The sequence below is a fragment of the Lissotriton vulgaris genome, unplaced genomic scaffold (genome assembly GCF_964263255.1).
Source record: "Lissotriton vulgaris unplaced genomic scaffold, aLisVul1.2 SCAFFOLD_1083, whole genome shotgun sequence".
Taxonomy (NCBI): Eukaryota; Metazoa; Chordata; class Amphibia; order Caudata; family Salamandridae; genus Lissotriton; species Lissotriton vulgaris.
The window spans coordinates 589,907-609,737 of NW_028253160.1; the positions used below are offsets into that span (position 1 = coordinate 589,907).

Below are 19,831 nucleotides of genomic sequence, written 5' to 3' on the forward strand. Positions count from 1 at the left end.
TAGTTAATGTATTCTCCAGAAGGAGGTTACAGAAACACAGCAACATTCTTACGTAACATACGCTTAAGCCTATTGACTGTCACTTCGAATCGAGTGTTCGACTCACCACATCGTCAATGGTCAGACAATTAACTTGTGTTTCGCCCTTTTCATCTCATCTTCTTTTGGCTTTTGCCCTTTTAAGGTTTTGTCATCATTTGGGGACATATATGGTTACCTACTGGAATTCTCCATCCTACCCGATTTTCCAGTACCAAGTTCTTACAATTGCATTATTTTGCTTCCACTTATATGTTTTTAAGTCCAATGATTTCTGAGGCTACCATAGGGTGGTTACACGTTACAAAAACCACCAAATAAAATAAAAATAAACCTAACCATAGATTCTTTACATTCCTTCCTCACACTTATTACTTTCCAAGACAATTTTTAATTCTATCAGCCATGCATCAGGGTAATCTGCAAATAGTGCACCTCACACCCTTACTCCCAAATAAGGCTGTATAAATTCCGCTCGGTAGGAACCCAATTGTGTGTGAACAAAGGCCTGGTTAGTCTACTGCTTATCCAGAAGCAGAGCAAGAACTGGTAGCTTGGATCAATTACTTTGGCGACTTGCTCTCTCTCCTTTGGGGTCGCGCAGTTTGTGATGTGAGGTGTCCATTTTAGCATCTATATCGGGCATATTTAAACTGCAACACTCCTGACCTTTAGATGTAGTCCCTGGTGAACAGCAGCACTGGGCTGCTGTTTAGTTGACTGAGCACTAACATTTAGAAAGATGTGAAACAAACGGGCAAGCACTTATGTATACTTTAATGAAGTAAAGGAAATAAAGAAATGATGGTGTCAGGCACCACTTATAGGAACACTTTCATTTTAAAGACATCTTGTAACAAACATGTAAAAAAATATAATAAATCCTCTTAAAAAACTAAAAAGAAAAAAAAGGGTATTTTATTAACATGCAGAAGCGTTTCACCTTAGCACATCTGATTATGACGCTGCTTAGACAGGCATTTATTGAGTGTGATGGTTTTCAGATATGAACTTAGCAACATTTATGCCTTCCCTTGACTGGACAACAATGCTACTGCGGAACCAAAAGGCAACTCATTTGCCATGTGCCACCCATCCAAAGTTCATTTATATCAAGGTGCCTCACATGTGAAAATGAAGAAAAAGGAGCCCAAATAAAATAAAACAATTGCCTAGGGTTACATTTATTGGTCAATCAGGGAACCCAGAATTGGTCCAGCTTTTCTGGTTTCACATTGTGCAATTCAGCCACTAGATAAGTTCACTTTCCAACTCTCCTTTTACATAGAACGTCAATGCTTTGTCTTTAATTCTATGTCAGGACTGGAGGAGAGGACTATGCAGACCTTTCTTCACTTCATTAACAGCAGCCATTTAACATCACATCTTTATCAAGACAAACTACCATCCCCTTGATCCCTTGGTAATGTAGCAAAAATAGCATTCCATGGGAGAACAGTCCCCGAGCATGCACCAATCAGCAAGACCGAGGCCACATCAGTCTATCAACTGTGTCCCCTCTGCCTCTTTCTTCACTGCTTGCAGCCAAGATAAGTGCAGGTTTTCTCTTCTCGTTTATTTTAGCATTGTATGGTGTTCGTGATACATATTGCCTCATCATTGCTTGGTGTTTACTGTCTCTGGCCACAGGAACGCTTTGCGTTCCTTTGCCGCTATTTATACCATGGTGTGGTCCTCCCACCGCCCGGTGGCGCTTATTAACGCATCAATTGCACCACTACACGCAAGCTCCGAATACCCTCACAGTGGAATAGGAGCTGAGTGCCAGAGCCTTTCCGCCTGGATAGTGATGCCCAATTGGTGGGTCTGAACCGTCCGCCCGGCCAGATTTCAAGTATTTTATGAGTGTTGTACTCCCTTCCCCCTTTGGGGTCCGTGTTACAGTGCAGGTCTATTTAGCTTACAGGAACACGCTCCCAGGTGAGGAACCCCATTGAAATGTGCACCAAGGGTGAGGTGTCCCCGGGCCTAGACCCACTGACTGTGAGGCTTTGCCACAGAAGAATTAGGCCAACGCCCAGCCCCATACCATACCTGCAGCACTTTGCCGGCCCCTCACTGGGTCCCTGATCTGGAGCAGAGTTCAGTCTCCATTAAGCGCTTGATCGTTTGTGCACATCACTGCTCCTATTGGACTAAGGACCACAGTTCGTTCAAATGGAGCAAACAGATGATGAGAAGAGGGAGGAGCACCATCTTTCCTCCCTTCCTAGGGATGACGAGTTATACAATGCTGTCCATTTACAGGACAGTGTCTGAAGCTATAGCTCTTCTGGAGCAGCATCTCTCCCTCCTGATTGCAGAAGCATGTGCCAAACTATTAGGGTCTCAATCGAATCCCGCAGTGCCTCATGCTTCTTTAGGTGCCCTCCAATCCTCGGGGACTGACCCCTCACAAGCAAAATTTTGCCACGAGGCTGGAGTAGATTTGGATGCCTTTGACAGGTTAAAGCAGATGTTTCTAGTCTGTTGTTTCTTCCTCACCCCCTTCATGAGATCCTGCAGGTTTGTTTACTGACCCCCCCCCGCCCCCCAACGTGGGTCCCTTCCCACCAGGCTGAGGATAATTACAGAGACACAGACGAAGAGGCTACCCCCTCCCGCCCCTGGCTTCCTTCCTCCAAACCCCACCTCCTATCCCTGACACCCTGGGTGCCAGTTCTGACATGTTGGACCCAGATGAGACATTTCATCCTCGGCCTTTCCAGTGGGCCCTGTCAGATAAGGTTGCAAATTACGTGGTGGGTCGCGTTTGGAAGCCGCTGGACAAGGAGTCCAGAAATTGCCTCAGAGCAGAGTGTCCACGCCCTTCCCCACAGGGAAAAGTGGCCCTTATGCCAGATATTGATCCCCAAATGGCCATGGTTCTTCAGAAGTTCAGGAAAGACACTAAGAAGGAGATCGACAGGTCATGGCGCAAGTGCCAGGACAAGCTCCTGGACAACCTGGGAAACCTTACCAAGATACTAAACATAGACCAAGAGGCCAAATCGTAGGGTTCCTTAATTTCTCCTGAGATTTTGTCTGGATGGGCTTAACGAGCAATCATTGTTTTGAGTTATGCTAAATGGGCCCAGTCAACGGTACATCGCTGATAAAGGTTGACCTCAAGCTAGGGGATTTGGCTGAGTCTGAGGCGGGTGCAATACCGCAAGGAGGGTGATTTGGGGAACCCTATATCAAGGAGTTGGGGAAGTTTGTAAACACCTTTACCTTACTTGACAAAGCGTAGTCATCCATCAAGAGACTGTTTTCCTCAGGGCCATTCGAGGTAGGGGGCACTCAACCGGCTGGGACAACGCACAATATACTACCAGAGGGCAAGGCTCCCGGCGAGGTCAATATGAAGATCAGGCCCGCTACGCCAATTTCTACCACACAAGATGGCGACGCGCCAGAGGCAGAGGAGCCAAAGAGGCAAGTGTTTCCACCAAATCTGGGCAGTGTTCTCCCTTCTTAAAGTAGAGGGCTGGCTGGCAAATTTTTACCCAGCCCAGACTTCCATTACAAGGAATTCATGGGTTCTTCGGACCGTGCAGGGTTTTCAAATAGAGTTTTACAGCTTTCCCAGGCAGGAGACCCATATGTTTTTCGGTGCAAGCGGCCACCCTCTGGCAGGGTCAATGGATGCTTTCCTCCAGGACTGGAGCCGAGAGACGCACTATGCCTATTAGATATTTCACTGTGTGGAGGTCTTAAGTTTGGTGTCCGGTTCTTCTGGAACTTTCTTGGGATTCTCCAAATTGTTTTTCCCTCTTTCCAGCGCTCCTGCTCAATCAGGAGCAACTACACCATCCACTGGTTCTGGAAGGGTCACTATCGCTCATCACGTGGAGGATTACAGGGGACAATGGTCGGTCCCAGGCCTTTTGCACACGGCTGATGAATTCTTATCCAAGGCCTGGGCCAACAGTATGATCAAACATTACAGATCAGCCTGGCTTTGATGGACCAGTTGGTGTTTGCAACTGAATCTCTAGATCCTGTGGCATCAGATATTGTCCACATCTTAAATTTTTTGGTATATCTGGCCTCGGAGGGCTTGGCCTTTCACTTTGTCAATACCTTCTGTCCTGGTAGAAGGCTCTTCAATAGGGGAGTATCCTTTTGTGTGCTGCCTTCTACAAAGGTTTAGACTCTCTCTTCCACCAGAGCTTGAGAATTCTGCACTCTGGGATGTCAATCAGGTTCTTAACCTGTTTCTGTTGTGGCAAACTAATTGAAAAAGAGCTTTTGGCTAAGCTAGCCGCTCTACTTTGTCTGACCTCCTTTAGACTGGTTTCAGATGTGCAAACCGTGGATATCACAGACCGGACTTTTCCAGCCTCTGGGGGGACATTTACACTCAGTAGGAGAATGAAATGTAGTACCAGGGTAGTTTTTTACCCGGCGTTTCCCGATTCTCCTAAGTTCGGTGTAGCGCAATGTCTAAAGGTGTATGAGATGTGAGCAGAACTCAGACCTCCGAGTGAGAGGCAACTCCTCATAACACTGAAGAAACCTCATAGGGCCGTGTCTCCCCACTATTGCCCAGTGGTATGCTGGGTGGTGGAGGAGACAGGCATTGATCTGCGAATTCACGGAGCCCATCCAACTCGTGGAGCAATGGCTTCTAAGGCGTTTAGCTTAGGTGTTCGCTTGGAAGATATCCTCAATGCTGCGGACTGGTCTTCGGACTCTACCTTTAAGAAGTTCTATTTTAAGCCAGTGTTGGATATGTCTCACTTGCCCGTGGGTAAGCTTTGAAGGGGCACAATCTTCACCTCCAGTCCTGACACAGAATAAAAAAGGAAAGTTTCAATTCTATTAAGGACTCCGAGGGGAGGATTATCCCACCCAGTGAATCAGGATTGGATTGAGTCTTCCCCCATGACTAGAAAGTATGGTCTTCAAAATTGTGTATTGTATGATAAGTTGGTATGGTCATGATCTTTTTTGATGCCTATTGTATGCATTGGTATCATGGCGATCTTAACTGCAGTTTTTCTGCAGGTGTCAATCCTTCTCACGCTTTTTGGCAAAAAGGTGTTCTCTTTTTTGAAGGAATGGAGACAAGCAAACAAAACGTGTGAGGATGCTGCAATAGCTCTACTTGCGTGATGAAAGAGGCCCAACAGACACAATTTAAGGACTTTGACGTGGTCTTGCTGATTGGTGCATGCTCTGGGACTGTTCTCCCAATGGATATTGATGTTTTTGGTACATTGCCAAGGGATCATGGGAACGATATTTGTGTTGAAAAAGTTGCAAAATGGCTGTTGTTAATAAAGTGAAGAGAGGTAATCCTAATCCTCGCCTCCAGGTCCTGGATAGAATTGAAACTTTCCTTTACGGTAGTTAGGAAAATTTTCATTCTTGAATTGATGCGTGAAGTTCCAGAGTGGAAGGTAGATAAAAGCTGTATGGACACTTAGTTCAATTTTGGCTCGAGGATCCAAGAGAATTTTGAACTGAGCCAGAGCCAAGCAACTGGCTCAAACCTTCAATGGTTCGCCTACCTCTATCATATAATGTCAATAGAAAGGGACAAAGATATAGGAAGAAAACGATTTATCAGAAAACAATTCAGTAAATCACGAGTACCAACAGCGCAGTGCAGGTCTCCTTGTTTCAAGACTTCTAATTTCTCAGTACACCATATTTTAGTGAGTGCACAATGAGACTGGGTGTTCCCTCCCCATGGGCAAAATCAAATGGGATAGAGTCCTTATTTCTCATCACACACTTACTGCAATTGTTAAGTTTGATTTAACTCCCCGCCCCCCCCCCCAATCACTGGGGGAAAAAAAAGGACCAGTGAAATATGTCAAGGAAGTGATCATCCAAGAACCCACAATTTGTCACAGGGGAAGGCCCAGTTTAATAAAAACATGCCTTCTGGTTCCAGAGTTACATCTTGCTCAATACACAAAACAACAACATGTGCGAATAGTTCTGACGGGGAGACTCTGGGACTACACTAGCCAAAGAAACACCACTGTACTGTGGAACCTGCCCTTACTTTGTATACAGAGTTCACAACAAGCTTATTTTCGGAAAGTGGAAAAGCCAAGATTAAATGTCAAACCTCCTACTGCCATGGCTGATATTTCCCCACTGTCTGTGTCTAATGGTGGAGGTTGGGTATTTGTGTCTGCCCCCCTCAAATTGCACACCATGTTGGGGTCTCTTGGTCAAGATTTTTTTTTTTTTTAGAACTTGCTACCTTAACCAAGCCTGTTTCTATACACTCTAATGTTTACAGATAAGAGATGAAGTTGCTTCCTTTGTACACACAGCTCACCAAAGCTAGCAAGAGAAAGTAGAGAAGGCTTACCCCAGGGCGTGGTATAGGGATCGTGATACAGATACAACATTAAACTCGACAATCAACTGTATGACGCTTGTAGACCATGGGAGAATTCAGTTAGAAGGCATTAAACCATGAAAAGAACTCCACGACACACCATGTACATGCTTCGCTTCCCCTATGTCCACCTTACTCCCTGCTGACATCAAAGAGGCCCTCCGTCATGCCACAAACCATACTTTTGGCCCCAGGGTAAATATTTGCGAGTCCCCATGCTCTATATCATTGGTTCTATACCTGTGGTCCGAGGACCACTGGGGGTCCTCGCGGTTATTTGGGGGGTTTGTGACTGTTTCGCAAAATTGTATGTTAAAATTATTAAATTAAAATACACACAATTAAAAAGCAACATTGAAAAACGTCCATATTGGATTGGGAATTAAAAAAAACCAATATATATTGAGTATCTGTTTGGGATATACTTGTTTTTGTAGTTTTGATGTTCAAATCGTAGAAATTGCTAAGGCAGAGGGTCACCAACTTCCAATAATGACTTAGTGGTGGTCCCAGGATTCAAGTAATCATTCAGTGGGGTCCCATAGAAGTTAAAAGGTTACAAACAGCTGCTCTATTTTAAAGAAATAACCTTCAGATTGAAACTGCTTTGTTTCCATCCTCTGAGGCCTGCATCTGGAATGAGCGCAAAAGACATATTGAGGTCGGTATCCTAGAAAGCATTTGATTATTTACATAAAACTGAGCAGGGCATGCATATCTAATTAATGTATGCTGAAGCAGTACATTTTAACTGCATCCTTGGTGTGCTCTGCTGATCAGAGTCTTAGCTCCTTACCAACATTGCAGACTCTAGACCTGGAAAAATAAAAACGAAATTCCTCACATCAAAAAATGTGCATCTGCTCACCAGAGCGCAGGACTTTTCCTAAAAACACATGTCAGATGACCACAGGTACCCTCAGTCATCTGAAAGGGTGGTAGTGGCAGCATCGCCCAGAGTCCATCACCTTAAATTCCGCCGGCCTAGACCCCTTTTGATCTTCTGTAATGCTAATAAAGAACTTGATGTCTGGGTAAATCTTCTCTGATGGACAGGTGGGGTTTCATGATCTTAACAGTGAGCATTATAGAGATTCTACTCTCTGATGGTCACCGCTGCTATTTCTGTCACAGATGACTTGCGCTAGTGCCCTGGAGCTGACAAAACCCTGAAGATCCCTTATCTGATTGAACCCCTTTCAGCTCCCAGGGTGCAAGAAATTCCATTTGCAATCTGAAGTTTTATAAAAACAAGTACTTCAAGGACACAAGGCCTGAATAAAACCAGGACCCACTCACCAGAGGGTTGATGCCTTCCTCGTCTTCACCCACCGACACCAGGATACTGTGCTGCTTCAGCTGGAAAAGGTGAGTCACCCTCAATTTGTACGCCTGGAAGGAGGTGATCTGCAGAGACCTCGGCAAGAACCAGATGTTCCCTTCCATATGTGTTGCACAGTTAAGAATCAGAGAGGAATTTGAGCATGTTTAAAACACTGTAACAACACAATAAGCATCGAACCCAAGAGACATTGGCTGTTCTAGCTAGAAGTTCAAATGTTCTGCAATAAAAACAATTTAAACCTTTGGTGGGATATTTCTTAGTGTCTCTGTTGTGATTCCAATGGGTCATTGGAAGCATCCCCTGGTGCTCCACTCTGATCTTCTGGATTAAACCATAATTTCTCAATAGAAGTAAGATATCACAAAGAACATTTCATCATGACGGTCTTATTTTATTCATTAGTCCATTTGTATATCACAGTGATCCTTTCTTTATGTTTATGTTAAATTGATGAACAACAAATTCCTTAGTCCAATGCATTTCGGGCTAAAAAGCCCTTCTTCGGGGACCACAAGGCTAGAAACAAGGCACAATAATGGCGTATTCAGTATCAAATAAACATATGCTAAATACAAAATAAGGCAAGTATACTGACAAAATTCATGCTCTGTCGACAATGTGAACGTGGGAATAACATGCAAACCAGTGAATAAGCCCAGGTGTGTAGTGCGCAAAGTGAAAAGTTCATTGAAACTCACAAGTCGTTCTGTTCATGGTAGGTATCACGATAATGTTATTAATAAACCTAACGAAAGAACACACAACAATGGGTGCCTATAGTTCTATCAAAGTATAAGTGCTAGTGTAAAAGTAAAAACGTGTATCACAGCGGAAGTGAAATTCTGCAACTTACTCGGAAGACGCAGGAGCGTCTCTCTCATGTCGGCCGTGCCCAAAGCAACGCTAGTAGCTGGTGTAAGACAGCCCGCCGTGGCGGCCATCCACATTCTTAATAACAACTGCAGTCATGCAGCTTGCAAAGTAGATGTTACGCGATTGGTTGGGCTCCCGATCAGCAAATTTCTAATTAAGACATGTCCTAAAAGCCCGTCTTTTTACATGATGCCCAAAGTGCACAAAAATCTGTTCAATCCACCCTTACGGCCCATTGTTTCAACTAAAGACAGTCTACACGAACCAATTGGTCAATTCATTGACAAATACATACAACCCACAGTTCAACAGATAAACACCACAAAAGAGACATTTTTTTTCCAAAGTAACTCATCATAAAATAACTAGATTGTTGCAGAGTTATATAAAGGACATTCCTATGAATGTATATCAATAGCAGTTATCACTTCCTGGAACCAGCATCTTAAATATACACTTATGACACAAGAGAATTAACATATTCTGTACAACACAGTGTTACCTTGGGTGACCCATCTGAGTGAACAAAGGACGAAGAAGTGCCTGCCCTACAAGTGGGACCTCCTGGGCCCACTCTTGAAGATATTCTGCAGGAAATCACCACCTCCAGAGAGGTGCAGGAGACGAAGACTGATACGCTGGTAGCAGACCTGGACATCCTGAAAGATGACCACCGACGGCTGGCAGAAAGCATCATGACAGCGGAGAGAAAACTGGCAGAGATCCCCTGAGACTCAGTGACAATGAGAGAACAACTCTTAAACCTAGAGGGGAAGGTTTGAACACTTGAGTTCAGGGCAGAAGATGCTGAATAACAGGTTGCAACAAAACAACATCTCTGTGACAGGACTGTTACAGAACGTGGAGGGGAGCAGCATGCTGGACTACCTAGAACGATGATTGTGTAAGGAGGTGGAACCAGAGGCTCTCTCCCCATTTTATGCCCTGGAGAGGGCACATACGGTTCTGGTGTGGTACCCACTGCATGGAGCGATGCAGCGGCCAGCGGTGACCAGACTATTGCCCTAGAAAGACCGGGACCACATCCTGGATCAACTCTGAGGAGACCTCAGAGTTGAAAATAGCAAAGTCATGATATTTCCGTACTTCACTAGTGAGGTACAAAAACAGCGGTCCACATTCCTGCATACTAAATGGCATCATTACCAGCTGGGCTTGTTCTACACCATGCTGTTCCATGCCAGGTTACGCATTACGATTCCAGACGGGGCTGCAGTTTTTTGAACCCCACAGAAGGCATGGGAGTGGTTTGATCTGCACTCGCAGGCAGGTCCAAGCTTGGGATCCCCTCGACGAAAATCTACAAGGACCACATTACAGAGCAGGGCTAAAAGTACCAATGGGTTGACCCCTACCAGGCAGGAAGGCGAACAGGAGCAGCAGAGAGCAGTGGGGGTATTTGCAACGATGAGTGAAGGAGGTGTGAGCCTAGCCTCTTATGCGGGAGATGTCAGCACCAGCGATTCGGACTCAGACTGCACCTCTAGCTCATCTAGGGATTCAGACATGAAACTACCTATAGTGATATCCAGAACTGCTGATGAGCTTATATGATGCAGACGCTGTGCCGTAAGACTTGAGCTGTTTGTCTGGGATTGGGCCCACCACGGGTCATTTAGAGGGCCGGGGGGGGGGGGGGGGGGCTCTTGACACCCCTTGCGTTCAGGGCTCCTCTTCGCCTACTGCCCGGTGGTGGGGAACCTGGGGAGGTGCGGTTTGTTGTCTTAATGTTGGTGGGGTTCTGCGAGTCATGAGCCGTGGGCGATTTACTCCATGTCCGATACTTGATGAGAGAATCTAACAAGGGAATTGGGACCCAGTGGTGGTTGACGCTGAATGACTGTAGTTCAATGCGATAGCAACCCCAAAGAACTACAAAACCCTATCCTGAACATTAAGGGGATAAATACATGGCCATGCGATACAAGATGCTTTCATATCTTAATAGGTGGGGGTTCAGATAGCACTCTTACAGGAAACACACCTAACATCTAAAGAAGTGGCAGCCCTACAACAGGGTCAGGTCTATTATTGGAGTTAGGCCTGATGTCAGGGTCAGGCCTATTACACCACCTATTTAGATTATGAGAGGGGGTGCTGATATGGATACGCTCAGGGGTCCCCTTCCAACACACTGGAAACCGGATTGACCCAGAGGGTAGATAAGTGGCAGTGACCAGTCGTCTTGATGGCAGGGACGTAGCGATTATTAATATTTATGCCCGAATGTATACCAAAGGGCATTCTTTGTAGACCATTAGGAGGTCCTTGGCACCCTACCTAGTGGGCTTGGTCATTATAGGAAGGGACTATAACTATGTAGTAGACCCAGTGCTCAAATTGCTACCACTTCAGGATTCCCCAATCACTAGAGTGGCCTAGCAATTTATGAACTGTCAATAGAAATGGGGACTAATCGACTCCTGGAGCTTGATAAACCCACTAGGGAGGGGTTACTCCCTTTTCTTGAGTCTCCATCACCTTCACGTGCACCTGGACAAGTTTCTTTCCACCCCAGATATCCATGCATTTGTACAGGACATTGAATACCTCACTATGTATGTATCCGGTATTTGTAAAGCTCAAACTAATCACCCCTAGGGGTCTAAAGGCGCTGGGGGCCGTCGCAGAGATAAAGTAGCTATTGCCCAGAGTCTCACGGTGATGAGCTGAGGTGCCGCCGGTGCTCGTGATTGAACCATGAGCCCCATGCTCCAAAGTCAGCCACTTTGGCCGCTGCACCACACCTCTTCACTAGAAACATATTGGACCATAACCTGGTCCTCCTTTATTTGGGGGGTGTCGCCAAGCCTTGCAACCAGCCTGGTTAGAAGCCACTGCTCTGAACTCTACATGAGCGCCTCCGAGCATGCAGGTGGCAACATTGACTGTTTCCTGGCAGCTTTAATTTTACCAAAGCTTTCACCTGAGGAGATTGGGGGTGGGATGAGCCGGTCCTAAGCTAACATATGGACCTATACAAAGCGGCTAAGGATAAAGGTCTTCTGCCTTCCTTCACCAGAGAGGAACTTGTAGTGCCATTGTTAAAACCAGGGAGACCAGTGCACAACAAGAGAGCCTACAGGTCATTGTCTATGCTTAACCGACAATAAAATCTGATCAGGCAAGGTTTATCCCTGGTCGCAATATGGCAGTCAACATTCTGCCACTCTTAACACTGCTAGAGACTACCACCTATGATCACGCAAAAGACATAAAGAAGGCTTTTGACAACATGGAGTGAGACTCTCTATGACATAATGGTGCACTTCCGATTGAGGCCAGGGTTTATAGCCTGGACGAGGGTGCTATAAAAAGGACCCCCACAGCCAGAGTGCGGACAGGGCGGATTATCTCCGAGAGCTATAGTGTGCGACGTGGGACCTGGCACAGGATCCCTTTGTCACCTCTGCTAATAACTCAGGCAATGGAGGTGCTGGCCGGCTACTCCTGAGCTGGGGACAGCTATTCAGGCATTGAGGTCAGAGGGCAAACCCACCACATCACCTTGTATTAGGACTATCTCTTGATTTTTTTTTTCAAACTACAACTGTTCTGGCAGGAGCTAGAAGATTACTAGATGAGTTAGGGTGCTATCTGAACTGAGTGTCTACTGGCAGAAGTTGGGATTATTCCAGACACTCCCCGAGAGGGATTAGAGGTATTACAATGGGAGCCCCGATGCTTGCACTACTTAGGTGTGAAGATATACCATGACCAAATGGTTTTTGTTAGAGAGGAATGTTGGGAAGGCGATTTGGGTTCTTAGAATGATTACTGACTTCTGGAAGGCGCTCCCCCGCTCTTTTGGAGTCTGAGTTGCACTACTGAAAAATGGTTGCGCTTCCCGACTCCTGTATTTGTTTGTGAAGATCCCAGTGTGGACCCTACGGGCACTGTTCCCGCAACTTGACTCGTTCATCACTGCTTTCATATGAAAGGGGGGAGGGGGGGAATGAATAAAAATCGGTCCGCAAACAGGTGGTTCTGACCACATTCCAAAGACCTGTGCGAGAGTGAAGATTTGCAGTACCTGAAGAATAAGTTATTTACCTTCGGTAATGATATATCTGTAAGAAACCTCTAGTTTGTGATAGATTCCTTACCTTAGAATTACCCCCAGGCGTCAGACTGGATCTGGAAATTATTCATCAGCAGTACCCATGCGCGTTGGTATTCGTGCGGCTCTGCGTACGTCGTAGTCACCGAGATGACGTCGTTGGAGCTACTTAGACGCGCCCATACGTCAGTGCTGTACACGACTTTCAGTGCCAGGAATGCAGAGCCGTGTAAGATACTGACCACGGGCCTTCCTCGTAGATATTCCTCCGAAGCGCTTATCCGATGAGCAGCGAGACGCCCTTGATAAACCTATCTCTCTCGACGAATGCAGGCCGCCCTCACCAATATCCGCCCGGGACGTGCACACGGACCCAATGGGTTCCCCGGCGACTTTCTACGTCCTCATATGGGGACAGTTGGCCCCCACCTTCTCGGTGCACTACACCAGGCACTCGAGCAGGAAATCCTGCCTCCAAACTGGCGGCATGCCGAATTCGTTGTTTTCCTCAAACCGGGTCGACTGCTGGAGGACCCGGGCTCGTATCGCCCCATATCCTTGTTGAACTTTGAACCGAAGTTGTTGGGGAAGGTTTTGGCTGATCGCCTTCGCACTTGTATTCTGGATCTTGTCCACCCGGACCAGTCAGGCTAATGCTGCGCCGTTCTACCAGGCATAACATACGTCGCGCGCATAGCGCCGTGGCCCACCACCTGGGACGACCCGCAGCGGTCCTACTGGCCGATATCAACAAGGCCTTCGACTCCCTGGGCTGGTCCTATCTTTTTAAATTACTGAAGGCTATTAATCTAGGTCCACGCTTTCGAGCTTATGTTAAACTCCTGTACACTGACCTGACGGCCTCAGTGAGGGTGGCCGGGTATCGTTCGGACCCCTTTCGTATCCGTAGGGGGACAAGGCAGGGATGCCCTCTGTCCCCGCTTCTTGATGCTTTGGCCATCGAGCCATTGGTGGCATGGGTACACCTGGATGCCACCTATAGGGGTCTTATTTTTGGTCCCCAGAATACACAGATAAAATCGCACTGGACGCGGATGATGCGCTATCCTTCTTTTCTGACCCCGGGGTCACAGGTCCGAGGGTGTTAGAGATTCTACGGGTGTTTGGCGAGACGACGGGGCTACTCGTCAATCAGTCTAAATCAACGCTTTTTACGGTCTGTCGGGAGCAGGGGTGTCAGGACTGGGCCTCACAGCTAGTCGTGGCAAAGGACGGATTTAAATACCTTGGTGTCTATATCACCAGGGATCCCACCTCGGCGTGGTCGCTTAACATGGCCCCTCTGCTTCCTGTGGTCCGGGAGGAGACGACGGTATGGTCCCATCTCCCCCAGTCTCTTTACGGCAGGTCCGCGATTTTTAAAAAGGTATCTTTGCCGCCCTTATTATACAAATTGCAAAACTACCCATATCCCATCCCGCTGTCCTGGTTTTGTCAAGTAAATGCTCTCCTGAACAGCTTCCTGTGGGATGGCGGGGCATTCGGGTGGCTCTGGCGACCTGCGTCCAATCTACTTACTGGGGGGGTATTGCGGCTGCAGACGTACGATCTTACTACTGTGCGTCCCAACTGCTGGTCATCAATGAATGGTGGTAAAATCGGCAGGACGATCCGGCTTATGCAGTAGAGCGGCTCTTCCTAGAGGTCTATCCACTGCTGGATCTCCTGTATAGTGCCTCCGCCCTGGACGCCCTCCCCCGGTCTGTCATACTGTGATCCAGATTTGGAGAAGTGTTTCGAAGTCCATGGGTTGGTGGGGTATGCTGACGTGTTCGACGCCCCACTGGCGAGGCACGTGCCTCCGAGCGGTCGCGGCGTTGCCTGGGTTCCGCTGGTGGGATACAATTGGGATTTCGACACTGAGCGACGTGATGCACGGTCCCACACTCAAATCCTTTCAAAGGCTGCCGGAGGAGTTTGACCTACACAAATCCCAATTCCATAAGTATCTCCAGCTTCGGCACGCTCTCTCTCCCCTGATTAAAGACCTTACGACTTTGCCAGAATTCCATCCCCTGGAGGGTAGACTGTTGATGAGTGATCTGGGGGAACACAAAATAAGTCAGCTTTATCAGACGTTGACCACACATTCCAAGACCGACCTGCATCGGACGCCGGCGGCATGGGAAGCTGACATACCGACCCTTTTTGATGACGACTGGACCGAGGCTCTTGCTAGTCCCAGGGGATCAGCAGTGTCATCTAGATATAGACTGATACAGTTTAAATACCTGCATCGGGTGTACTATACCCTCTTCCGCCTCTGGAAGATGGGAGCTATCTCGTCCCCCACATGCCTCAGATGCCAGTCAGATGACGGATCCTTTTTACACAGGGTCTGGGGCTGCACAGTGTTACGTCATGTTTGGTCGGGGGTACTGTCCTGCCTGGGGCAGGTACTGCGGTGGGTGTTTTATAGATTCTCGAAGGACACCCTCAGCAGCAACCAGTATACTCATGTTCATTGCTATGTTTGAATATGGCTTGTTGGGGGCTCACCCCTTTGGATGGAAAACTTCAATAAATTTTGTTGTAAAAAAAAAAAAAAAAAAAAAAAAAAAAAAGAAGATACTGACCACTGGTGCATTGAAACCAGGGCCCTGGAAGGGATGACCTTAACCTTAGAAATCAGTTGAACGGGGCGGTATGGAATCGATCACTAACTAATGTTACTTACAGACATATAGTTACCAAAGGTCAGTAACTTGTTCATCTGAAAGAAACAAGGTACTGATAGATTCCTTACCTTAGAATAGATACCCCCGCAATACCAACCCCGGTGGTGGGTCTGCGAACAAAGATCACACCAAAAAGTCATGGAGAACAGAACGGCGAAAGAAGTCGTCTCTCCGGACTTGACTGGCCCACGTGGCTACCTGACAGATGTCTTGCAGGGGGACATCACGTCCCAATGCAGTAGTATAGTAGCTGCTGTTGCCCTGGTAGAATGGGCATGCAACCCCACCGGAGGTTCCTTTTTAGCCAGAGAATAACAGGCTTTGATACACAAGACAAACCAGCGGGAGATAGTCCTCCTGTGTACAACCCGGCCTTTCTTGGCACCCTCGTAGCCAACAAAGAGCTGCTGGTCATCCACCTGGAACTGTTGTGAGCGATTCAGGTAAAATTAGAGTGCACGTTTTGGGTCTAGAGGGTGGAGCCTCTCTTCCTCTCTGGAAGGAGGCAGAAAGAAAGTGGGTAAGGCGATTGTTTGCCCGATGTGGAAGGCAGTGACAACCTTTGGCAAGAAGGAAGGAAGAGTGCGAAGCACAACCTTGTCTGGATGAACCGAAAGAAAAGGAGGCTTACAGGAAAGACTCTGAAGCTCACTCACACGCCTAGCGGAGGTGATGGCAACCAGGAAAGCAGTCTTCAAAGTCCATAAACGAAGAGGATACTTATGAAGCGGCTCAAAAGGAGCACACATCAAATAAGTAAGAGCCAGATTCAAGTCCCACTGAGGCATCACAAACTGAATAGGAGGGAAAAGTTGATTAATGCCTTGAGAGATCTATTTACAACCGGGGACTTGAAAAAAGAGGGCTGATCAGGCAGCCTGAGAAAGGCAGAAATTGCAGAAAGGTAGCCCTTAATACTGCCCAGAGCAAAGCCCTGCCGGGCCAGGCGAAGAACGAACAAAAGGACTTCTGAAAGAGGTAAAGAAAGTGGATCCACAGCCTTTGCTGTGCACCATGCCACAAACTTGTTCCACCTGCAGGTGTATACCAACTTAGTGGAGGGACGTCTGGCTGCCAGAATGACATCACAAACTTCAGGAGGCAAGTCAAATGGAATCAACTGTTGCCGCTCAATCTCCCCGCATGTAGGTGGAGCCTGGACAGTTTCGGGTGGAGAACCATCCCTTGCTGCTGCGACGGAAGATCCTCCCGAAGAGGCAGTCGGATCGGGGGATCCACGCTCATACTGGAGTAGCTCGGGATACCAAACTCTTCGAGCCCAGTCCGGGGCAACAAGAATGACTTGGGCCCAGGCGCGCCTGATCTTCATCACTCTGGGTACAAGTGGTATTTGCCGAAAAGGAGTACAATAGACCGCAGCGCCACTTGTGACGAAAAGCAGAGCAGAGACGAGTGCTGCCTTGATAACGCGCAGAAATTATGACATTGCGCGTTCTCTTCAAGGCTCTCCCCACTGTTAAAAAGAGACCTTGCACCACCGAGTGAAGACGCCATTTGTGATCCATCATGCACCTGCGGCGGAGTTCATCCGCCCTGGCGTTCAAAGAACCTGCCAAGTGTTGAACCGTCAAGGAAATGCCTTGATGTTCCAGCCATGTCCAGAGACGCAGAGCCTCCTGACAGAGTCCACGACCCCACCCCGCCTTGCTTGTTGTATACCACATGGCGGTCGTGGTGCCTGAACACGAGCACTACTCTCCCTTTGACAGAGGGAAGGAATGCTTTCAGTGCAAGTAGGATCGCCCGGAGCTCCAGAAGGTTGATATGGAGCCTGAAGTCTGCTGGAGATCAGAGACCTCTGATTTCCACCTCTCCCATGTGGCCGCCTCATCCCAAGAGGGACACATCCGTCACCACTCTGTGCTCCGGTTGGGGAAGGGAGAGTGATCTGCCACTGACCCAACGCTGGTTCGTGAGCCACCACTGCAAGTGTTGCGCAGTGCCCTCCGAGATCTGGACGCTCTCCGACATGTCCCCTTGATGCTGCGGTTAAGGAACTTCAGGTCCCACTGCAGAGCCCGCATATGCCATCTGGCATGATTGGTCAGCAGGATGGAGGAGGCCATGAGGCCCAGCAGCCTCAAGGCCATCCTGACCAAAGCCCAGGACAGGGACAGAAAGATCTGAATCATAGCCCAAATGTCCCGGACTCGCTGTTCGGGAGGATAAACCTGTGACCCACCTCTGCGGGTCCCACGTCCGCGGCTGCGCAGAGACTGTTACTGCGCAGGCCTGTGGCTCTGAAATGAACGTGTTTGGGCGCCCCTTCCTTGGCCACGAAAGGAGCGAAAAGCAGAAGCGGAAGGAGTGCACATGGCCGAAAGGCCCAAGGACTTGGCCATAGCCAGTGAGTCCTTAAAACGCTCCAACGCACTATCTGCCTTGTCACCAAAAAGGCGAGTGCCATCAAAAGGCATGTTCATCAGAGTGTTCTGGACATCCCCAGAAAAGCCAGTCGTCCTCGGCCAGGCGTGGCGGCGTAGCACCACTGTCGTGGAAATCACTCTGCCCAGTGAGTCTGAGGTGTCAAGACCACAACAAATCATAAACTTGGCTGCGTCTCTCCCCTCAGCAATAGCTTGGGAGAGCACCGTCAGGGCCTCCTTCGGACACTGAGGCAGCACCTGCGCAACCGTGTCCCACACAGAATGGGAATGGCGGCCCAAGAGACATGCGGTGTTCACAGACCGCAGCCCTGAACTGGCGGAAGTAAAAATGTTCTTCCCAAACTGTTCCAGTTTCTTGGAATCCCTATCCGGTGGTGCGGAAGGGAAAGGGCTTGGGGACGCAAAGGCCTGGACAACCAAGCTCTAAGGGGGTAGGGTGCTGGGAGAGGAAAATTGGGTTGCACGGGCCGGGCGATGGCTTCGGGCCACGTTCCTATCCACAGGTGCCCCTTTGTTGGGCCTGGACCAGGTGCCCAAAAGAATGTTCAAAAGTGTGTCATTGAAAGGCAGCAGCGGCTCCGTAGCGGAAGTCGCCAGCCTAAGCACTTCCGTCAGGAGGTTAGTCCTGAGGGCAACCGTAGGGAGCTCGAGGTGGAGAGCCTCAGCTGCCCTACGCAACACCACGGAATATGTACCACCCTCCTTCGTAGCCACGGTAGAAGGAGACAGTGTGCCAGGTTCCGGAGTAAAATCCAGGTCACCTGCATCCTCCAAATCCTATTCCCAGTCCGGGTCTAACTCGCACTGGGCTGCAAGAGGGTGCTCAGACCCCTCCCAGTCCTCCCCCAATCTGCCGGGCAGGCAGAAAAGAGGGAGGCGGATTGAGAAAGGGATAGAAATTCTGCACCGGCGTCGATCGACACCGATCCGGCGCCGTCTCCACATCGGGGTGGAAGCCGGGAGCAGCGTCAGCCAGGAGGCCGGACGATGCGGGCGGTGGTGCCGTCGATGACGGTGGAGGTCGTACGAGGCCAACCGACATCGGCTGGGACCCACGCATGGATCCATTGGGGTCTCTCGGCGTGGAGACCGGGTCGTTGACAACGGCGGGCCTGAGACGAAGAGGAGCGAGGACCCCCAGTCGGACCCACGGAGCCCGAAGGCGTGCCGGCGGGGCCCGATGGGTCAAAAAGGCAGGCCATGGCTGACAGGAAATCCTGTAGGTCGGCCAGAGTCGCTGACAGACCCGGGAACGCCGTCAGCAACTGCGTAGGCAACTGCGTAGGCAACTGCGTAGGCTCTGCGGGAGTGGCACCACCCGCACCCTCAACCATGTCGCGTGACAGGCTAAGCAAAGAGTGACTACGCTTCTTTGACTTTTTGTGCTTCGCCTTACCTGACTCAGAGTGCGAAGACTTCCTTGAACGATGGTGATGGCGGCTCCGCGACCAGTCCCTCGACATCCCAAGGGATCGGGACCTTGAACGGTGCAGAGCCGACTTTCGCGACAGCTCTGCAAAGTCTTTGAAACCATGGCCAGGCATTCGGGGCACGACTCGGATCCGTGGTTGTGCCCCAGGCAGTAGAGACACTCACGGTGTGGGTACGTCACCGACATCGTGCGAGGACAAGCCGCGCCAGACTTAAAACAGTGTATCCTATACACCAGGAGTCAAAGACTCAAAAAAGAGATAAAAGTCCCAAAAATAACTCAGTTAAAAATTGACTGGGGGTACCGCTTTCTCCGGATCTGCGATTGCTGGCGCGGAAAAAGAAAGAAATGACGTCAGCATGCGTGAGCGCGGCGAAGTAGCTCCAGCGACGTCATCTTGACGACTACGACGCCAATGATGTACACTGAGCCGCACGACGACACCTACCGACGTGCAGGGGTACTGCTGACGAAAACTTTCCGGATCCAGTCTGACGCCTGGGGGTAATTTTAAGGTAAGGAATCTATCACTAACGTGTTTCTTTCAGATTTAGAGTTTCACTACCTTGCGGCACAGCTCCAATGGC

At 48.7% G+C, this 19,831-nt stretch overlaps 1 protein-coding gene across 2 annotated transcripts in view; it reads right to left on the reverse strand.

Moving 5' to 3' along the window:
- The window catches only part of VPS11 (VPS11 core subunit of CORVET and HOPS complexes), a 107,482-nt gene that overhangs the window by 63,714 nt on the left and 23,937 nt on the right, over positions 1-19,831 (reverse strand). The window contains exon 2 of one of the 2 annotated variants that reach the window (XM_086951287.1): positions 7,706-7,854. In XM_086951287.1, the coding sequence (XP_086807413.1) occupies positions 7,706-7,854 (149 nt within the window). The remainder of the gene's footprint in view (positions 1-7,705; positions 7,855-19,831) is intronic. The other variant, XM_086951288.1, reaches the window with a different exon arrangement.